Source organism: Leguminivora glycinivorella, chromosome 1 (assembly GCF_023078275.1).
Source record: "Leguminivora glycinivorella isolate SPB_JAAS2020 chromosome 1, LegGlyc_1.1, whole genome shotgun sequence".
NCBI classification, from domain to species: domain Eukaryota; kingdom Metazoa; phylum Arthropoda; class Insecta; order Lepidoptera; family Tortricidae; genus Leguminivora; species Leguminivora glycinivorella.
The window spans coordinates 12,179,509-12,201,734 of record NC_062971.1 but is presented as its reverse complement, the minus strand read 5'-3'; the positions used below and the strand labels follow the sequence as shown (position 1 = coordinate 12,201,734).

The 22,226-nt window shown below is 36.6% G+C and overlaps 2 protein-coding genes across 6 annotated transcripts in view; one reads left to right on the top strand and one right to left on the bottom strand.

Moving 5' to 3' along the window:
* Window positions 1–1,417: 1,417 nt before the first annotated feature.
* On the top strand, window positions 1,418–6,251 carry LOC125229426. Of its 2 annotated transcripts, none has more exons than XM_048134258.1 (6): window positions 1,418–1,493; window positions 1,669–1,933; window positions 2,185–2,252; window positions 3,106–3,225; window positions 3,725–3,775; window positions 6,143–6,251. In XM_048134258.1, exons 2-6 carry the CDS (start codon window positions 1,747–1,749, stop codon window positions 6,227–6,229), a joined length of 513 nt encoding a protein of 170 aa, XP_047990215.1. In that variant the 5' UTR covers window positions 1,418–1,493; window positions 1,669–1,746; the 3' UTR covers window positions 6,230–6,251. The 2 variants fall into 2 exon arrangements, with proteins under 2 accessions (XP_047990215.1, XP_047990224.1); XM_048134267.1 differs by having other exon boundaries at window positions 1,433–1,469.
* A 13,208-nt stretch (window positions 6,252–19,459) lies between these two features.
* Window positions 19,460–22,226, bottom strand: part of LOC125233269 (protein trachealess) — a 237,506-nt gene continuing 234,739 nt past the window's right edge. For all 4 annotated transcript variants that reach the window (XM_048139213.1, XM_048139229.1, XM_048139221.1 and 1 more), the window contains one exon: window positions 19,460–22,102. In XM_048139213.1, coding sequence (XP_047995170.1) covers window positions 20,902–22,102 — 1,201 coding nt within the window. In that variant the 3' untranslated portion in view covers window positions 19,460–20,901. The remainder of the gene's footprint in view (window positions 22,103–22,226) is intronic.

Here is a 22,226-nt window from a genome sequence, read left to right as displayed (position 1 = left end):
TTTTCTCGGTTGCTCATGAGTGAGGTTTACGAGCATTTGAGGTCGTTAATTTGTGCACCAAAGCTCTCCATTCCACATCCCCCGTTTCCGTAGATAGGACATACCATTACTTAGATTAGGCATAGACAAGACCGTTTATTTATTTAGGCAGGGCCATAATTACCTACTTAGCACAATTTTTCACCAGCTTATCCTTAGGTACTGTCGATTCGATTAGAAACTTCTACACTCCTTACTCGAAACTTTCTAACTGTTAACTATTTATGCAGTCACGATTAGTTCCATTATATGCTAATTTATTAAAATCTACTGATGCCGATTAGACCTCTAGAGCATTAGGCTATCCTTAAAAAGCGTTCGACAAGTTTTAATTGTATGTATTTAATTATGAAACAATTATTAAATTAACTAAGTTTATTTTGGCCGGATTTCTGTAGGTATAATTAGATCAGTTAATTCAACTAAAAATCCTAATTATACGCTCTAAAATACTGATAAGTTTATTGTCTACGTGGGACGTGTGTCATTTTTTCATAGTTGTTCATGTCCACCCCCCACATTTTTTTAAACATGGGTATTTTTACGCGATTCATACTTTCAGAATCGCGAGGTCTTTCGATCGAGAAAAAAAAATGGCCCAGGATTTCCATACATTTTTCAAACCTTCCATTCCGTTACCGCCATACAAAATGTATGAAAAAATGGTATTGGAATGGGAAGAAAACCTTGAAACACTTTTTTCTCCTATTACACTATTAGGATTGAAAGAGCTCGCGATTCTGAGTAAAAAAGTGGGGTGGGCAACTTTGAAAAAAATGGCCCACGTCTTCTGCCTACCCGATCGCTGAATGAATGACGATGCGCGAGTTTTGTCGCGGCCTGTGCAAGCCGTGCTACCATCGAGAAATTGTCGCTCCAGTCGCGGAGAAATACCAGGGGCACAGAAGTTATGAAAGTAATGCGAAAGGAACGTCAAATTATATTTTATTTTTTGAACCAAGAATTTGATCAATTTAGATACGTTTGATATTTCAAAGTAAAATTAATTATGCATTGTATCAAATAATGTAACAAATATGAAATATAAGTATTGTTTTGTTTATAAATAGTTGTTACTACATTCATAATCGTAACTATGTTTGCGTTAAACGAGATGATATTTTACGTTTCGTTCCAAGCACGCTTTCAAGTTAATTTTTAAACTCAAGTTGATGTAGAAATTTCATTTTCTGGAAAGTGTTATAGTAAAGTATCTACACTTTAAATAGATATAAATAACATTTAAGTTGCTTTTTAAATATTATTAAAAGAAGAATATTAATTTCAATTAGATTGTGATTTCTATAAATGTATTCATAATAAAAATAACGGTTGCTCTAAGAACAAACAAGAGAAACGAAACGTATTAACGTACACACTCGATCTGTCAACAACGGAGCTTGTCTCGCAGGCTTCTAAAAACTTTTAAAGTAATTTTCTGTGTTAAAAACAAGGTAAAATTTACCGTTTTTATCATATATCAATTTATAAATACTCACATAGCTACTGAAACATGAATACAATAAGCTTTTCATTTATAAGAGGAGATAAAATTGAAAGTTATTTGTCAAACAAGGTGTGGTCAAGTTAAATGTTTACAACATTTTTGTATGCTTTCTATTATTTCAGAAGGCTGATATTCACGACTGACTTAACTGATATCAATTTGTAGAAGAATATTTCTAAGCAGTAGGTGAAATAGCAAAGATGGTCGTCTTAGAATCTTGTTGGTCGCCCTGTATTTGGTCATCCAATGTGAAGACTGGCAGCCGGGCGGTGGCGGTGTACACGGCTGCGATGAGTGTGGTTCTGATCACATTCATCAGTTACCAGTTAGCAGGCGGGGACTCTACACAACTGTGGAATCCTCTGTTTGAAGCTGATGTTCGGGGATGTGAGTACTTATTGCATTTTTTAATTTGGGGGATCCTGTTACTATAGAATGGAATAAATATTTATTTATGAACACAGGCAAGACAAATGACAGTGCCACGAAATGGCCAGTGGCCTCATCTCAGCGTGTTACTAGTGACTTTATTAAGCGCTGACATTATTATGTTGAAATTGGTAGAATATGTATTCTTGTATGTGCAAAATGACAATTTCACTTTGCCAAATCTCAAGCAAGTATGTGTTTTGTTTCAGCTATGAAAGTTTTTGGAGGCATTTTCATCTGCATTCTGGGACTCCTGATAATATCTTCAATTTGGATGGTATGTATTAAATTCACTATTTTCACATATTTTGCTGGCAAAGGAGGAATATAATTTGAATATTTCTTAGTTGGTTTATGCTGAAGTAAAGCATTATGAGGAACCAATATTGTAAGGAAAATTTCTGCCACGGTTACATGGTCCTTTAGCAGTTGCTTTTGTTAAACAAACTAGTATGACCCTCATTAACTCCTGAGGCTAGGTAATTAATCAAATGAGCTAGTTTTTGAATTGCAATTGTTTAATTTAATTTTTAGTCATTTAAATCTGTGGAAAATGCCAATGTCATAAATATATTATGCGTTTTTGTTACTTTCACACTGTGCCTTAGACACTGACACATTTTTTAACCCCCAACGCAGAAACGACATTCCGCCCGCCATTTGTACATTTTTGTGTATTTTTGTGCAATAAAGTTTAAATAAATAAAATAAATAAATAAAAACCACCGGGGTGTTATATTGATGTATCTGTCTGTCTGTCTGTCTGTGGCATCGTAGCTCCCTAACGGATGATCCGATTTACATTTAGTTTTTTTTGTCTGAAAGCTGAGTTAGTCGGGAGTGTTCTTAGCCATGTTTCATGAAAATCGCTCTACTATGTTGCGGTCGGGGTTTCTTCAAAATTTTAATTTTTAATATTTAATAACTTTAATACTCTTGACAATGAATAGGTGGTTGAACTCACATGTGCGCTTATAAGTTGTAACACACAGCAAAGTGTGGCACCTGGCAAATGTCCAGTGAATGTGTTATAGTAACATTAGTAACATTAAACTATAGTCTTTTTGACTTGAGTCACCTTTCCTAATAATTCTACTTAAATATGAAATGGTTTTGTAATGTATTTTCAGGTAATTGGTATTAACATTTGGATGCGAGGTCTCATACTGCCCTGGCTGATCATCATGGGACTCATCATTTGCTTCCAATTTATCTTCGGCTTGTGGCTAATAGGAGGCTACTACATTTATGTAAGTTATTTATTAATTATTCATCTTCTTTGTGTCCCTTGTTGCTATGGATATAGTTACTTGGGTCACTTTTCACCTGGTTTTATGATATTTATAATATTCAAGCAAACATTTTTATAACAGTTATAAACAAATAACATAATGTTGAAGAGTTCTGGCAAAATTAATGTAGTTTGTACTACATTACTTTTGTTGTTTGTGTGATGGGACAAAATTACAAAGACAGCAAATAGCAGATTTACCCAAGAACCTTATGACATTTAAGTTTTGCTAACCCTAATAATTGCTCAAAGCGGAGCCTTCCTGAGTTTCCCCAAAAAGCCCAGTGTTGCACCCCTGACTGCAGGCAGATTGGCTAATATCTATTGTGTATCTTGTATAAAAATGCAAATTAAGGCCCAGTTGCAGAGGTCTATGGAACTTCCCATATAATAAAAAAAAATTGGTTTTTTGTGTGCATAGTTTATTTAATTCATAATATTATTTCTTTATGTTACAGTTGGATGCAACATTTGCTGCCCTGGTTGATTTCCTGTTCATGGCTTACAATGTAAGTAATGGAGTCACTTTAATTTAATTTAAATGCATGATTTTTTTTTTCCAATTCAAAAAAAAAATGTGGATACCTAATGGCGTAAAAAACACGAGAAAAATACGAAAAAAAATCTAAAGACATAATTTGGGTGAATTTTGTACTACTATCCAAAATGTGGATACATCCTACATTATGCACTCCCCGCAAAATCAAATAGCCCTATACTATACACGGCCTATGACACATCTGAAATCCGCAATGTTTGTAGGTACGAATTAAACATTTACGAAATTATGTGCTTGTAATATACGTAATTAATATAATAACACGTCGTTTCCCAAATGATGCACTCCCATGCAACCAAAACCAGGTTTCGCGTTTTTTAAAAGCTTTTATTTAATTTGCACTGTAACTATATGTAAATATTTAAATATGTACCTATATTTGTTCGGGTGGAATCTTGCAACTCAATTTTGAGGCAGTTATCTTTAACCAATTGAGCTGAAATTTTGCACACGTGTGTATATCACGTGACAATCCAATATTATGATGATAGTGCCGATAGTAATAGCTAAGTGCCGGGAGTGCATAATGTAGGCTAGATCCTACAAGATCAAATATGTAAATATTCTTTACTTTCTGGCTGAGACCTTAATTAAAGTTTGTAAAAGTAAAATCGTTATGAAATGAGTTACAGAATTGTAATAGAAAATAATTACTTACTTAGTTAAAAACCACTAAACACAGTCGAAGAAAACCTTCAATATTCAACTTTTTCTAAATTGCCGCCATTTGGGTTAAAAACATTCATAACTTTTTTTATATTCAGTTTTACCAACAAATCGTTAATAAATGTGAAAATGCGTTAGTTGTTCTTGCTAAATCATACAAGAACATCAAAAATCAAAAATAATTTATTCAGCAAATAGGCCACAGGGGCACTTTTACACGTCACATGTACATATTTAGAAAATATTTAAAATTAAATTGAAATTACAATTGATACTATTATTATACTAATTCTAAGTTCTAACTAAAGTTAACTCTATACAATTAATTAGAGATGTAGAAGGTCTCTAAATGTCGAATTACAACCAAGAACTACACTAAATATAAAAAATACACATACATACATACAATCACGCCTGTTTCCCAGAGGGGTAGGCAGAGATCACGGATTTCCATTTACTACGATCCTGACAAACCACTTTCGCTTCACTCACTTTCATAACGTTTCTCATACACGCTCGTCGGTTTCGAGTACTTCTGACCTGGCCTTTTTGCAATATTTCCCCGATTTGCTCAAGAAAAGTTCGCCTAGGTCTTCCACTACCAACTGACCCTTCCACTCCTTTTTCATATACTTTCTAAAAAAAAAACATCATATACTTTATAAAAAATACAAATACAAAAAAAAGTCTAAAATTACTTTAGAGGTGCAAATGACTCTAAATGTCAAACATAATACATACTTATCTAGATTTCAAACACTAACCATGTTTTGGTTATGTAGGATGCATCCTACACCATGCATTTAAGGGTTAAAAAAATAGGTACATGAGGTTAAATAAGGGACACTACTTATATTACTTATAACAATACAATAACTATAAAAAATATATACCAGAGGCCTTAGCCATGATACCAATTGATCAAGCAGTAGCAAATGTGGTCATATTTCTTTATCACTCTTCTTAATAGTGTGACAGAAACATTGGAGTTTCTTTTGCTATGGAGCTTGGAGCATAAACAATTGGCCTCTTGGCTAGATGCCCTGTTTTAGCAATTATCACAAAAACACCTATATGAATATGAATGAGAGCTCTTAAGTTTCTACCATGAGTAGACATGCAATGTAATAAAAAATAAAATAAAATAGCCTTTATTTCAGACGTTTTGTTACATTTCATTTTGTTGTTGACATTCATAATATATTATATTTCCTAGTTTTTGTCTGTATGCCTTTTGTAGGCAAAGGCCTCCCCTAACTCCTTCCATTTGTCTCTGTCTTTTGTTATTGTAGTCCAGGAACTTCCTGCTGCATGCTTTATCTCATCTTCCCATCTTCTTCTTGGCCTGCCACGTTTCCTCTTTTTGTATTTAGTGAACCAGTACATTATCGTTTTAGACCACTTTTCTTTCCCTCTTATTGTGTGACCTGCCCATTGCCATTTTAACTTTTTAATTGTTGTAGTAATGTCTTTTGTTTTAGTACATTTCTTGACACCACTCAGACATGCAATGTAAGGTGAATAATAATATGAAAAAATTGAATAACAACAATTACAAACATTTTCCGTGTCGTTTACGCTATCAAGTAACATTATTATTACATTATTCTGAACTAGTTTCAAAATTAATATTTTCACATCTTCATTTCAGATCTACTGTTGGCTGTGTGTCCTGTCCCAGTATCAAATAATTTTAGAAATGCAATCGCCTAATATAGAGATGTTGGTTGAAGAATAATTCCAAGACATTTTGGCACAAAAGTCTGTGTATGCTACTCTTGCACAAACTTTGGAGTAAGGCCACTTACATACTGCCTGTTCAGTATGGGATCTGTTGTTGTAGTTAACCAGGGCAATTTGCTGCAAGCAGACATCATACACACAGGTAAAACAAGACAGTTTTGCCATGGCTTGCCATGGAAACTTAGCGTAATATGAATTTTATTGTTTGATTAGTTTGAATACATTTTTTGAAATATAGCCGTTAGATGGCGTTAGTAATATCGAACTTCGCATTCCAAGACCATATATATGATGATGATGATACATACATTAAATAATGTGCTTTCTAGTAATCTTGATTGTTTCAAGTTACTGTAAGCGGTTTATCTTTCAGCATTGTCTATATTTTTGTGAAGTACAAGTATCACATTATCCGTTAGACGGCGTTAGCGGTACGACAAGTCACTGGCAAATTGGCAGGCTTATCAAAATTACTTGACAAGTTGTAGCTAAGATAATAATTCTTACTATTCAGTACTTTAAAAAAATCTAAAGACTTCTTTGTCCGTCCTTTAATGTTACTTTATACTGTATTTATGTATTTGTGAAAGATTATACCTATTAGCATAATTTAACACTATGTGAATTATACATAATATAAAATGAGATAAGTAAGGCAATTAAACTTGACAATAGTCAGCATTTATTAGACTAGTAGACAATATTTAATTACAGATATAGTGCGAAAAGATTTGCCTTCCTATTGTTACGAAAACGTCCAAACGTGTCATGCTATTTCAGTTAGGGTCCCCCCACATCTAGCGTCTCGCGAGCGTCGCGTCGGCCCAACTGTATGGGCAAAGCCTGACGCCGCGTCGACGCGCAACGTCTTTTTCCATACAGTTGGCCCGACGCGACGCTCGCGAGACGCTAGATGTGGGGGGACCCTTAGTCTCAGTACAAGATGAACTGACATTGACAGAACTAGCATGACAAATACGAACGTTTCCGGTAAAATACGAAGGAAACCCTTTTCGCACTACATCTGTAACTCTTAACTCATTATTGACTGAGCGTTTTTAAAATGCCCGCAAACCAATTTTACTGTAAAAGACATTGATATAAATAAAAGTGTGACATTAGTGTAAGAAAAAAATATAAAAAAATCCGTCCTAACGCAATGTTATTTACTGATGTTCATGAATCTCATATTTCTTTCTCTATTATCATTTTGTAAGAAACGACTAAAAGTGTATAATATTTTTATTGGATATTTATGTATACAAAATCTCTTAAAAGTTTAAATAAATCTGTAGAATAGATTGCAAATGGTTTTGATGTCTACTCACATACCAACTATCCGCTAATAACAACTGCTTTTTTATTGTAGTTTACCTTATAAAAGGCGAAAACATATACAGTATACATATATTGAGAATACATATATCCATTCTCTTTACTATACAAAGACACGGGTTTGAACATTTTTCTACTTGGTGTTATTTATTTATCTGCAAGCTACTTTGTTGTGTCCGAAAACTGTTACATTTTGCTTAATGAGAGAGCGAAACTTTCAACCTAAAAACTGGACTTTAATTCCTACTCACAGTCACAGGCACAAAATAACAAACTGAGAAAAGTTTGTGCTATGACTATAACACAGAATTATTATCTATAGGTCAGAAATAAAAATCCCACCTGTGTCGAATTCGTTGAGTAACTATTCAGTATCATAATTGACTACTTTAATAGGTTTGATGAATTTCGCTTCTTGTAGGACAACGCCATCTATTTAGGTTTTCGAGAACCATGAAAGTTAGTGCCCGAATACAAATTTACGGATACGATAACAACTAGTGTAACGAAGTAGTTCCCGCTGTTTAAAATAGATGGCGCAAGTGAACGTATTAAATTGTTATACAAAAGTATATTATTAAAATTATAGCATAATCTAGCATAATCATACGGAAACAATTTGATCAAAATAATTTATGCAATTAATTATTTAATTTTATGGTATACAACAGCGTCGTCTAAAAGTTATAGAAGCTCTTCCCCTGTACTGTGCTCCTAGTTCTTTGGTATCGCAGGGTTACGTCATTGATACATCGTACCGCAATTCATCACAGCTTTCATTTTATAATGTCCTGGTACATTTAACATAACATTGTTGCACTGATTTACGTTTACGGTGGTATTCTGATACCCCACCCCACAATGAATGTCACTTATTGCTCGTTGAAAGTTTAGAATTTCTCAGTCCCTAGTAGTTAAGAAAATTGATTCTGATGACTTTTACTTTTAGTTTGTGTATGTGCTGCTAGTACTACTTCGTCGCGACTGGATCGAAGACTCACGATATTCACAGGTGTTGCTCATTTAGTCAGGGACCAAACGACCTCTTTTACAAAAAGTCGTCGACATCTCTTCTAAATACCTAAAACAGGTATGGATGTGTTCCTCGTTCTCTCCAGATTACGAATTGACCTGTTTTAGTTTAAGGAGGGGGGGACGGGTTGAGAAAAAGGGGGGAGAAAGATGGCGGCCGACCATCATAGATATTTATTCACATCTCGAGTCCTATGGCACCAATCTGTTCGTGCGAGGTGTCATTTGAAAGCTTATTAAACCTACTTTAATTGTTTTCAAATAACTATACTCATAAAAGTAACCGTTTACGAAATATTTGAAAATATGTGTTTTTTTATCGCGCATGAATTGCACAAGTACTAGTAAAAAATGCGTCTAACTCAATAAACAATAACTTTACCGCAATTGATGTTATTATAAAAGTATCGCGTCTATTCATGCTCTTTCTAAAAATATAAGTTTCATTGGTTTATGATAATATAAAACCATGTAATTACGAATTTGGTTTAGCAGGAGTCACTCTGCCCGGTCGCATAAATGGGCGCTGACCGTAGTAAAGTATTCAATATTTTTGAGGTCCTATTTTACGGATCCATATGCGAGAGGTATCGTTTTAAAGCTAATTAAACCTTCTATATTTTTTTATACATAACTATAGTCATAAAGGTAGCTGTTTAGAAAATATTTGAAAATATGTGTTTTATAGACCATGAGTCGCACAAGTACCTACTGGTAAAAAATGCTTCTAAATCAATAAACAACAACTTTTCCGGAATTGATGTTAGTATGAGATTTACGCGGAATTTCATGCGCTTTCTAATAACATAAGTTTTATTGGTGTATGATATTATATAACTAAGTAATTACAAATTTGGTTAAGTAGGGGCCACAGCGCCCGGCCACGTATGGATGCTGACCGTCGCCAAATTTTCTATATTTTTCAGATCCTATTTTATTTAACAGGAATCTTTTGAAAGCATATTATGCGTACTAAATATCATAAGTTCTCAATAATTTTAGTTGTAACTGCAGTAGCTAACAAAATATTTGAAAATATGCATTGGAACCGATGTGAGTAAAACATGCTTCTAGTCTAGCTCAATGAATTATATTTTTTCCGCAATTGATATACTTAATAACAAAATAAACGGCGAAATGTATGACCTTTTCAAATAATAAGTTTTATTTATTTATTTATTTATTTAAACTTTATTGCACAGTAAAAAAAAATGTACAAAAGGCGAACTTAATACCAAAAGGCATTCTCTACCAGCTAACCTTTGGGCCAAACAGAGATCAATAAGAGCTAATAGGTGCAAGAAATATAACAAGACGTCAAGATGTCAGTATTGCATAAACAGTTAATGTTAATTTATCCATCATACTCACTGCGCACCGTAATATACATGGATGACCATTTTCGTTGCCGTTTTCATAATTTTTAAGATTGTATCTTGGTGCATGACCAATAAACAATACCTTTACCGCAAATAATGTTATTATCAGATTTACAGGACATTTCATGTGCTTTCTAAAAATATAAGTTTTAATGATGTATGATATTATACAACCAAGTAATTACGAATTTGGTTTAGCAGGTGTCACTGCATCCCCGTGACGTAAATAGGTGCTAACCGTCGCCTAATTTTATGTATTTATCAGATCCTATTTTAGCCATCAATTTGTGAGAGGTATCATTTGAAAGAATATTATGCGCCATATCGTTACTTTTTAATAATTTTAGTCGTAATTGTAGAAGTTTACAAAATATTTGACAATATGTGTATTTTTACTGTGTATGAATAGCATTCGCACTGATACGAGTGAAACATGCTTCTAGCTCAATAAATTATATTTTTCCGCAATTGATATAATAACGAAATGAATCGCAAAATGTATGGCCTTTACAAAAAATGAGTTTTGTTAGTTTTGCTTAAACAATTAATGTTAATTTGTCCACCATACCCACTGCGCACGGTCCATCGTCATATAAACGGATGTCCACCGCCGTTGCCTTAATTTTTTCATCATTTTACAGATTTTATTTTACTGATCAATTAAGTATATAAGTAAATTCGATACGTGATAAATTATATTTATTGTGAATATACGATCAGTGAAATAAAGTCTGAAAAATCATGAAAAAAGGCAACGACGGTCGACATCCATTTATATAATGGTGCGCAGTAGGTGAGCTGAACAAATTAAAATTAATTGTTTATGAAATACAAACCAAACTTATTTTTTGTGTAAGTCATACATTTTTCGTTTATTTTGTTATTATATCAATTGCGGAAAACTATAATTTATTGAGCTAGAAGCGTGTCTTATCAATGCCAATGCTATTCATACACAGTAAAATACACATATTACTAATCAAATATTTTGTAAACTTCTACAGTTTCGACTTGAAGTATAAGAAATAAAGATAGTACGCATAATATGCTTTCAAATGATACCTCTCACAAATTTATCAGTAAAATAGGATCTGAGTAATGTAGAAAATTTGGCGACGGTCAGTCAGCACCCAATATCGTGACAGGGAGCAGTGACCCCTGCTAAACCAAATTCGTAATTACTTGGTCATATATTATCATACACCAATAAAACTTATATTTTTAGAAAGCGCATAAAATTTCGTGTACATTTTATACAACATTAATTGCGGTAAAGTTATGGTTTATTAAGTTAGAAGCATTTTTTATCTGTATATGTGCAACTCATGCTCGAAAAAAAACTCATGTTTTCAAATATTTTGTAACCTGCTACCTTTATAACTATAGTTATTCAAAAATAATTATAGTAGGTTTAATTTGCTTTCAAATGATACCTCTTACATATGGATCCGTAAGATAGGAACTTAAAAACTTTTTAACAAAAAATAAAACCGCCTTCAAAAATAAGCGCGTTACAAAACACGGAGAAACTAAAAAGCCAAAAATAATAAACCTTTCAATTCAGATTTCTTATCGTATTGCAATAAGCTAAACATCCAAATTATAAACAAATCAATTATTTTTGTAGTCGGTACCAGACCTGTACGTCGCCTTGCTATTGCCTGTTTGCCCCACCCAACCATACACAGGCTGGTACCGACTCCAAAAATAATTGATTTGTTTATAATTTGGATGTTTAGCTTATTGCAATACGATAAGAAATCTGAATTGAAAGGTTTATTATTTTTGGCTTTTTAGTTTCTCCGTGTTTTGTAACGCGCTTATTTTTGAAGGCGGTTTTATTTTTTGTTAAAAAGTTTATTTATTTGTTGATTTTTAGTGGTTCCTAATGATATTATATGTATCAGTCCGAATACATGTACAGTAGTGAAAGAATTATCCTTAAACTCCTAACCATTGAGGAGTTGACCTTCCATCATCAGCTCAGCCACATAAAATTATTACCATCAGACGTAAATACTGGTGTACCTTTGAAAAATAGACTAAAAACATTACATGTGCCTATAACATTTGAAGAGTTCCCTCGATTTCTCCAGGATCCCATCATCAGACCCTGACTTGGTGCCAATGGGACCATCTCGGGGTTATACCGGTTCGATCAAAAAAAAAATTTTGAAAATCGGTCCACGATTCTCGGAGATATCGAATAACATACATACAAAAAAAAAATAAAAAAAAAAAAATAAAAAAAAAACATTCAGTCGAATTGAGAACCTCCTCCTTTTTTGAAGTCGGTTAAAAATATTGAATACTTTACTACGGTCAGCGCTCATTTATTCGACCGGTGGAGTGACCACTACGAAACAAAATTCGTAATTTCATGGTTATAATATTATCACTTACCAATAAAACTTATATTTATAGAAAGCTCATGAATAGTCGCGTAAATTTATAGTAACATCAATTGCGGTAACGTTATTGTTTATTGACTTAGAAGCATTTTTTACCAGTACTTGTGCGATTCATGCTCGATAAAAAACACATATTTTCAAATATTCTGTAAACAGCTACCTTTATGACTATAGTTATGTGTAAACAATTATAGTAGGTTTAATTATCTTTCAAACGATACCTCTCACATATGGATCCGTAAAATAGGACCTCAAAAATATTGAATACTTTACTACGGTTAGCGCCCATTTATGCGACCGGGCAGAGTGACTCCTGCTAAACCAAATTCGTAATTACATGGTTTTATATTATCATAAACCAATGAAACTTACATTTTTAGAAAGAGCATGAATAGACGCAAAAATTTTATAATAACATCAATTGCGCTAAAGTTATTGTTTATTGAGTTAGACGCATTTTTTACTAGTACTTGTGCAATTCATGCGCGATAAAAAAACACATATTTTCAAATATTTCGTAAACGGTTACTTTTATGAGTATAGTTATTTGAAAACAATTAAAGTAGGTTTAATAAGCTTTCAAATGACACCTCGCATGAACAGATTGATGCCATAGGACTCGAGATGTGAATAAATATCTATGATGGTCGGTCGCCATCTTTCCCCCCTTTTTCTCGACCCGTCCCCCCTCCTTAAACTAAAACAGGTCAATTCGTAATCTGGAGAGAACGAGGAACATATGCATACCTGTTTTAGGTATTTAGAAGAGATGTCGACGAAAATCGTGAAGGAGACGACTTGTGCCCAAATTGGCTCTAGACTAATTAGGCTATGCTCAATTTTCGGGACTGGAGCTTGGAGCCTGAGTCCTGTCCACTAAAGCGTTGGGTTGGGATTGGTTGTGGTAAACGAGACAAATTAGGGGAAATTACGCAAAACTTTGCATACATGAGGAATCATCGAGGTAGGCCACTTGTGTATAAAGTAGGCGGCTTGATGCATCAAAATAGTATTTTATACAATCGCGATATAATACAAAGCTTTTCAGTCGAGTACCATGTTTAGGCCACGAAGCTTTGCTGAGTGGCCTAATAGTACGGTACATACGAGAGTGAAAAGCATAATTATATCACTATTGTATACAATACTTTTTCTACGAGTCATCATCATCATCAATGGACGGAAATATCATCATTCATGCAAGTTTAAATTAATGTTAATAGCGTCGTTCACCGTTGTATCAACATCGAATTACCTAGCAACCAATTGTTTGTAATAACCGTCTCTGATTGGCCGATAACGCGACAAATAAAAAAAAATGTATTTCAGATGCAGAAAAATTTGCCAGGTATCGCAAATTAGTATAGAAATTGTATGATGTTCTATTTTTGAAATTATTACAGTTAACTTAAAGTCAACTATAATGAGATTACATATATTATTATAGTTGAGTAGGAACTGCCATAGAGTATCCAACACTGAAAAGTTAGCACTTATAGTTTAGTCTGTGGTGTCCTAATTGACAGATTACAGTCGACGAGTAGAAAAAGGTGTTTTTTTCTACACTTCATACAGAAAAAGTTTCAAAAAACTGTTTAAGGAGTTAATATAGTGTATACTCGTCGCTCTTAGTAGGTAACAATTTTCTCGACACAACGATAGCAAAAAAATCAAGTGGTGGCTACTGTGCGCAACTTCTACGCTCCTAGTACTTCTCCGCGACTGAATAGACAACTCGCCACGGCAGCATAAGATGAGGGTGAGTGGCGCGACAAAGCGCGACTTGGGCATAGACAGCCGAGACAACCGACAGCCCTTCCACTTCATATTTGTGACTACATTGTGTAACTCCTGCACCCCTGGTACTTCACCGGGACTGAGTCGACAATATCTCGCCACGGCAGCATAAGACGAGCGCGAGTGGCGCGACAACGCGAGACTTGGGCATAGACAGACGAGACCAATGAAAGCACTTTGGTGGTACTGTGCGCAAATTCTGCCCTCCTCTCCTAGTACTTTTTCGCGACTGAAACTGACAATATCTCGCCACGGCACCGGGAACATAAGAAGAGCGCGAGTAGCGCGACAAGACAAAGCGAGACTTTGGCATAGATAGCTTAGACAACCGGTCAAAGACATATATAACTTCTATCCTCTTTGCAACCGGTATAGCCCTTCGACTTCATATTTGTGATTAAAGTGCATAACTCCTATGTCTCTGGTACTTCTCCGCAACTGAGTCGATAATATCTCGCTACGGCATCGGCAGCATAAGAAGAGCGCGAGCGGCGCGACAAAACGAGACTTGGGCATAGACAGCTGAGACAAAAGGGAGTGTAGAAGTTTCTAATGGGTTGGCAACGCGTATGTTTTTTTTTTTAATAAAACATCTTACATATAAACTTAAATGTAAATACAATGTCCCCCAAAACTGTTTACACAGTTTGACTGTGGGATCTGGGTGAGTCTAAAGGTACATAATTATAATTAGTTGTCATGGCAATGAATACAGATCTACATAAGTATATTGCCAAAGATGGTTAGTTTCAGGCTTCCATAGGTTACGGTGACCGCTTTCCAGGCGGACCGTATGCTTGTTTGCCACCGACGTAGTATAAAAAAAAGACAATATACATCCTTTTTGTGACAGTGCGAAAGTTCTCCGCCCCTTGTACTAATTCGCGACTGAGTCGACAATATCTCGCCACGGCAGCATAAGATGAGCGCGAGCAGCGCGACAACGAACGACTTGGGCGCTGAGAAAACTGACAGCCCTTTCACATTATGTTGTATGTATGTGGTAGCTACTATGCGCAATTGCGCAACTTCTACGCCCCTAGTATTTCTCCGCGACTGAATCGACAATATCTCGCTACGGTACCGGCAGTATGAGAAGAGCGCGAGTGGCGCGACAACGCTCGACATGGACATTGGGCATACGGCTTTGGCAAAAAGAAGTGTATCATGTATACAAAAAAGCAATAAAATCAACAAATAAAGGAAAAAATAATAAGGCTAAACCCAAATTTGGATTTTTCTCCCTGACTCTCTGTGTATTTAGGCCGAAGAACCTCCCTTTTAAAGCTAGGAAACAAAAAACCTAGGAAGCCAGTCAAATTGCATACCCACTTTTTCCTTTGTAACCACCTGAACTGTGATCCCAAAAATGATTGACATTGTTTTTTAAATAGTTGAGGCAACTGACAGCCCTTCCACTTCATGTTGTGGTGACATAGACAATATCTCGCCACGGCACCGGCAGCATAAGAAGAGCGCGACAAAGCGCGATTTGTTCATAAACAGCCGAGACAACCGAAAGCCCTTCTACTGCATAAATATTTGTAACTACTTACAGTGTGTAACTCCTGCGCTCTTGATTCATTTTCGCGACCGGTAGGCCTAGCACATGATGGCCGCGGGAGTATGTCGCCGCGAGATAGATGCCACGTCTTCTTCTAACTGTATGAATGACATAAGGACGGGTAGTCTATCTCGCGGCGACATACTCCCGCGGCCATCATGTGCTCCAAGGGGATGTTCGTTTGCAAAAATAGCGCACCTCATTCTGACTTCAGATATATATTTTCTAGATCCCGGACATCATATAAACACATGTTACCAACCAGTTTTGTGGTCCCCTTCCCCGCACCCCGGCAATCAAAAATCGCATACAAAGAAAAAAAATATTTTCATCAAACCATGCCGTGTGGGGTATCAAATGAAAGGGCTTACTGAGTAGTTCACGAATATATAGCATACTATAACATTTATTACACTTCCTCTAAGATTTTTTTTGAAAATTTACTGAAATGCTCGATTTTCGATTTAACTTTAAACCACTATTGCTTGAGAAGTTATGAATCTATTTTAATTATTATTATTTTAAATAATTTCTTCTTTGTATGCGATTTTTGATTGCCGGGGTGCGGGGAAAGGGACCACAAAACTGGTTGGCATCACGTGTTTATATGATGTCCGGGATCTAGAAAATATATATCTGAAGTCAGAATGAGGTGCGCTATTTTTGCAAACGAACATCCCCTTGGAGCCTGCTCTAAACGCGAGACTAATGAAAGCACTTTGCTGGCTAATGTGCGCAACTTCTACCCTCCTAGTAGTTCTTCGCGACTAATCGTCAATATCTCGCCACGGCACCGGCAGCATAAGAGCGCGAGCGGCGCGACACGACAAAGCGAGACTTGTGCATAGACAGCTGAGACAAACGATACTTCATATTTTGTGACTACAGTAACTCTTACGCCCCTGGTACTTCTCCGCGACTGACTCCGGCACTTACGTACGGCACCGGCAGCGGCAGCATAAGAAGACCGTGAGTGCCGCGACAAAGCGCGAATTGGACATGGCATAGACAGCTGAGGCAAATGCCAGTGATTCCACTTCATATTTTTGTGCGTAACTCCTCCGCCCCTGGTAATTATCCGCGACCGAGTCGACAATATCTCGCAACTCGCAACGGCAGCATAAGATGAGCGCGAGTAGCGCGACAACGCACGACTTGGGCATGGACAGCTGAGCTTTTGTGACTACAATGCGTAACTCCTCCGCCCCTGGTACTTCTCCGCGACAGAGTCGACAATATCTCGCCACGATAAGATTGAGCGCGAGTAGCGCGACAACTCACAACTCGAACATAGACAGACGAGACCAATGAAAGCACTTAAAGATCAAGTGGTGGCAACTATGCGCAACTTCTACGCCTGAAGTCGTAGCTAGCTAGCTCCGCGACTGAGTCGACAATACTTATCTCACCACTGCACCGGCAGCATAAGAAGAGCGCAAGTGGCGCGACAACGCTCGACATGGACATTGGGCATAGATAGCTGAGACAACTGACTGCCCTTCCACTTCATGTTGTGGTGGCATAGGTGACTACTGTGCGCAACTTGTACACTCCTAGTATTTCTCCGCGACTGAATAGACAATTTCTCATCATTGCACCGGCAGCACAAGAGGAGCGCGAGTGGCGCGACAAAGCGCGACTCGTGCATAAACAGCCGAGACAACCAACAGCCCTCCCACTCCATATTTGTGACTACAGTGTGTAACTGTAACTCCTGCGCTCCTAGTGCTTCTCCGCGACTGAGTCGACAATATCTCGCCACGGCAGCATAAGACGAGTAGCGCGACAACGCACGACTTAAGCATATAATTATAATATAATAGAGACAGCTCAGAAAAATTTCTACATCATGTGGTATGTGGTAGCTACTAATGCTATCTAAATATTCTAGCCTTTTATTTTTTGGAAAAGTTGGAGCCTACGTGGAAATTGAGTAGGGGGTTGCTGGGAGGATCCTCGCCAGCAACCCCAACTTTATTTGGCTTTTACTCCTAAACTAAAGGGGTACAAATTGTTTCAAGTAGTTAAGTACAAATTCAGCACCTATTGTGTACTAAATTCTCGTGTAATATAAAAAAAACACAAAGTGGGGTTGCTGGAGAGCATCACATCGCTGAACTGATGATGGAGCAGAAAGGCGGTCATAGGAACTCTAACGTCGTCGTATCAGTAAGGGTTTTTAGAAACTCGTCGGAGAGTAGGGCTGTTGAAAGAAAGGTACAGTCGGGGTTGCCAAAAATGTTTTCTTTTTGCAAAAAACTTATTAGTTTTCTCGTTTATCCCACAAAAGTGGCACCGTCCGTCTTTGGGCCACAGATTTACATAATTCTGTTTACCAAATAGTAAATCCACTATGACCCTATGACAGGCAAACAGACAGACGAACGTGTGATCCTATAAAGGTTCCGCGTTTTTGCATTTTGAGGCAGGGAACCCTAAAAGATGAATTATAAAGATAATAAAGTATCACTCACCGTGCACATGTTACAGTAGGAACAGTCGCCATCTGATATACCGGAGTGGGCAAAGTGCTCACAAAATATCGGAACACGCTCCACTATCATATGTTTATCAAAGAAAAATGATCATAGCCATGCCCATGCCGTCCTTTTTCTTCACGTTGGAGAAAAAGGGAGGCATACACACCTATGAATTATGATCACCCATACTACATACTATACTACTAATTACTACTTTACTAATAATATTATAAATGGGAAAGTGTGTGTGTCTGTTTGTCCGTCTTTCACGGCAAAACGGAGCGAAGAATTGACGTGTTTTTTTTTAGTGGAGATAGTTGAAGGGATGAAGAGTGATAGGCTACTTTTTGTCTCTTCCTGACCCCCCACTTCCCTAAAGGGGGGGGGAGTTTGTATGGAGCATTACTTTCGGCCTACTACAAACACCTTAATGCGCGTGTTCCGATATTTGTGAGTACTTTTCCCGCTGCAATACCTATATCAGGCCCCGTAGCCGAATGGCATTTCTACGACGCGAAACAAAAACGAAACGCCGCGAAAGGTAGTCTGGCTCTGTCGCGCCAATACGCAAGTGCGATAGAGATATATGTACGAGCGTTTCGTTTCGTGAGCGTTTGTGCCATTCGGCAGATGACGACTGTACTCCTATCTTATCTTCGCTCGTGCTGCTATTGCTGTATAACTTTCTTGGACTTGGGTTGTTTCCATTTTTTACACCATAACATTTTTAACACCTTATTTTAAACACCATGATTAAGTGAGGGCGATTGTAATTCTATATGCTTTGGTTATAGCTACTAGCTAGGCAGTTTAGTACGTTTACTGAAGTTTAAATTAGCTAAGCTAACATTATCATAATAATACACCACCAATACATTATTACGTCGTAATTTTTTGCTGGTTTCATGTCATACTGACGAAATCAAATAAGGCAGTTCTTGTCTTGTCATAGACAAGCATTCTGTACTCAAACTGTACTATAGAGGTTGAATTAGCTCGTAGTGTGTCAAAAGAAAACGAGCATATGACTTTTCTTTCCGAACAGATTCAAATATCCTAATAACCTAAGTTAGACAGACACATGTTAATCGCTAGTCCAATAGTTAGTTAAATAGTCTGTCCGTTTAGATGTAAGTTTAATTCGGGGTGAAACAAAGCTAGGCAAGCTGTTTTTTACAAGGATTGGATAATGATAACTATATAAAAATAATACAAGATAAGTAAAAATCTTAATCATTTAATCAGAGAAATAAAATCCTCCATTTTTTGTTCATGTTACAAATAAAATAAACATAAAAATGTACACGAGAAGAGGCTTAAGTCGAGGTACAACTGAAAACAATCGAATTACAAGCCAAATTCCATGTAAATTACAACTTTGATACAATATTATCATAATTACCTTATTATTACGATACATTAACGAAGCCGTATAAAAATCGAAAGAATAACTTTTGTCACTCGTATTGCACTGTTAATAATAGCATAAATATTACCAATTTTATTTATAACTGTTACACCTAGTAATTTAAATAATTATCTATTTTTGTTCAATTAAATATAAAAAAATAAGTATAATTTGGTTTAAAAGTATTTACTGGAATGTTTTGAGTATTTTTATTTCTATTTTGTCATGATGATGACGATGACGGCGTTTGATTTATGAAAATAGTGAGAGTGAGATTTTTGTACAGCGTATTTGACGAACTCTCGAAAATATAATAATGTAAGTATGTAGTTTTATTACTTTGCTGAACATTCACAGTTTGATAATAAAGATTTTTGCAGAGCGGGGTTTTTGTATACGATTATTATTGCTTTTTGAACGAACTTACGTTGTAACATTTCAATTCAAATACAACTAAAACATTTTTAACAAAATTTGAGCACTGCCAAAATGAACAACTTTATTAAACGATTACCCTACAATGATATTAAGTAGTATGTACAATGAAATCTTATTTCCGACTAAAATAATATACAGCGCTTATTGCCTACAATTTACAGTTATCGAGTCGTACAGTAGCCTAAGTACAGTCGTGTAATTATGGTACAATAATTTACAAAAGCATTAACTAGACACTTAAGTTAAAATGATATGCAATAAGCTATGGGTAGCTCACAGATGTCCAAATTCCTATCTAAGATCTTAGAACCCCGTCGCTTTAAGTTTCAACTGTTAAACGTACGGCCGCTACATAACAGTTCACAATAATACTTAACAGCGACGAAGTAGTTAAACCCTTAAATATAATGGAATAAAATCGTAACGGTTTGGAATGTTTCTGTAAATGCGTCGTCAAGTGCTCAGCACCTAGTTTTTGGCACAGTTTTACCTTACATTTAGAGTATTAATAATCGGGTCTTATAAAAAGGAAATTGCCTTTCAAGCTTTGAGTATTCAAATTGTGTTAATTAATTTAGCATTGACATTAGAGTATCCGTATACAATTTTTGAAGTAAAATTGTTCAAACTTATTTATTTACAGTCTGCCAAATAAGTCAGTTACAATAGTTAACGTTTGTTGAAGACAGTTAGAAGACAATTAACTATAACAAAAAAAGAACTAAACTTAACAACCAACTTAACACGATTGACAAACATTTGAACACACAACGCAATTGCTCACTTCCAAGCAATACACATTCCCAAACTAATGTCTATGTGGCTATGAACCTGACGAGTACCAGTTCGTGTTGGGAGGAGCAGATTTATCTACGGACTGGTGAGAGTGGGGCGTGTGGGCCGAATGAGCCTGGGGATGGTAAAGATGGAAGGATGAAGGGGGGTGGAAGAACTGACTTTGATCTAACGAAGACGTGTAGTCCAAAGCGCTAGGCACAGCGGAGTACGCTTGTGGCTTCAGCGGCAACGGCGCTTCACCTAAATACGAGTGCCTTAAGGCTTCGGAATAAGCGCTGTTGTCGTATGACAAAGCATATTGCTGTTTGTCCCTGGGAGATACGGATCCAGGAGGAGTCATCGCAGAATGGTAATCCGCGTAACCACCATAGGCCAGTGAACCAATATCGGTGCCTTTGTGGCCTAGTTGTTCACCATACCCTGATCCCTCGCTGCCCGGAGGAGTTGGTAGCGGTCCTGACTGACCGTCACTCGAATAATAGCCACCTGTTCTGCCATCACCAAGGAAATTACTTCTAATAACGCTCTCCCTGTTAGCATAAAGTTGTCGTAACAGCGCTGAAGCGGGCGTCGAAGTATGGTTTCCGGGAATCTGCCTGTTTAAATGGTTTAGGTGGTGATTTTGCGTCCCTATCCATTGTATTGTCGATTTTTGTTGCTGCTGCTTCAAAAGTGCGTCTGTTGAAAAGTCTGTCGGTCTATGTGAGATTTCTTTACCGTCTAAGGCAGGTAAGTGCTTCGACATGGCGTTTTCTAAATCTCTAACAGAAGTCGCGTCCGAAGAGCCCTCAGGGATAGACAAATTCGTTTTATTGATATCTCTTTCAGCAGGAGATATCGCTGCGCCGGGATTAGAGGAGCTCTTTCGTCTATCTTCATCCCTTTCTTCATCGTCACATTCCGCATGTTTTCTTTTTTTCATTCTTCTCGCCGGCATGGGAGAGGTTCTTTCCGGGTTGGTGTGTAACGGAAGCGGTTGAGAGTCGCTGAGCCTGGTGAGGTGTGTGACATCGGACGTAGGTACTGGAGCTGTTGAGGCAGATTCGGCGCTGTTTGTGGCTTCAGTTCTCTCCGCGGGGTGTCGTGATGGAGGCGGTGGATTTCCAGAGTTGTCAGCGTCAGGGGGTCCGTTTTCAGGATCTCCCGTCGTCTCTTCTCGCTTTACACCTTGCACACTTTCTTCTAATTGGCAGCAATCCATTACAGTGTTAGGATATTCGCGCCCACTGCAACAATTTTTTTAAATTAATTATGACAACTTTATTTGGTTCTGGTTGAGCAAAATTGGAATCTTAAATTACTAAATCACTAATATTTCTGTATCTTATATTTAATGCTAATTGTGAAATA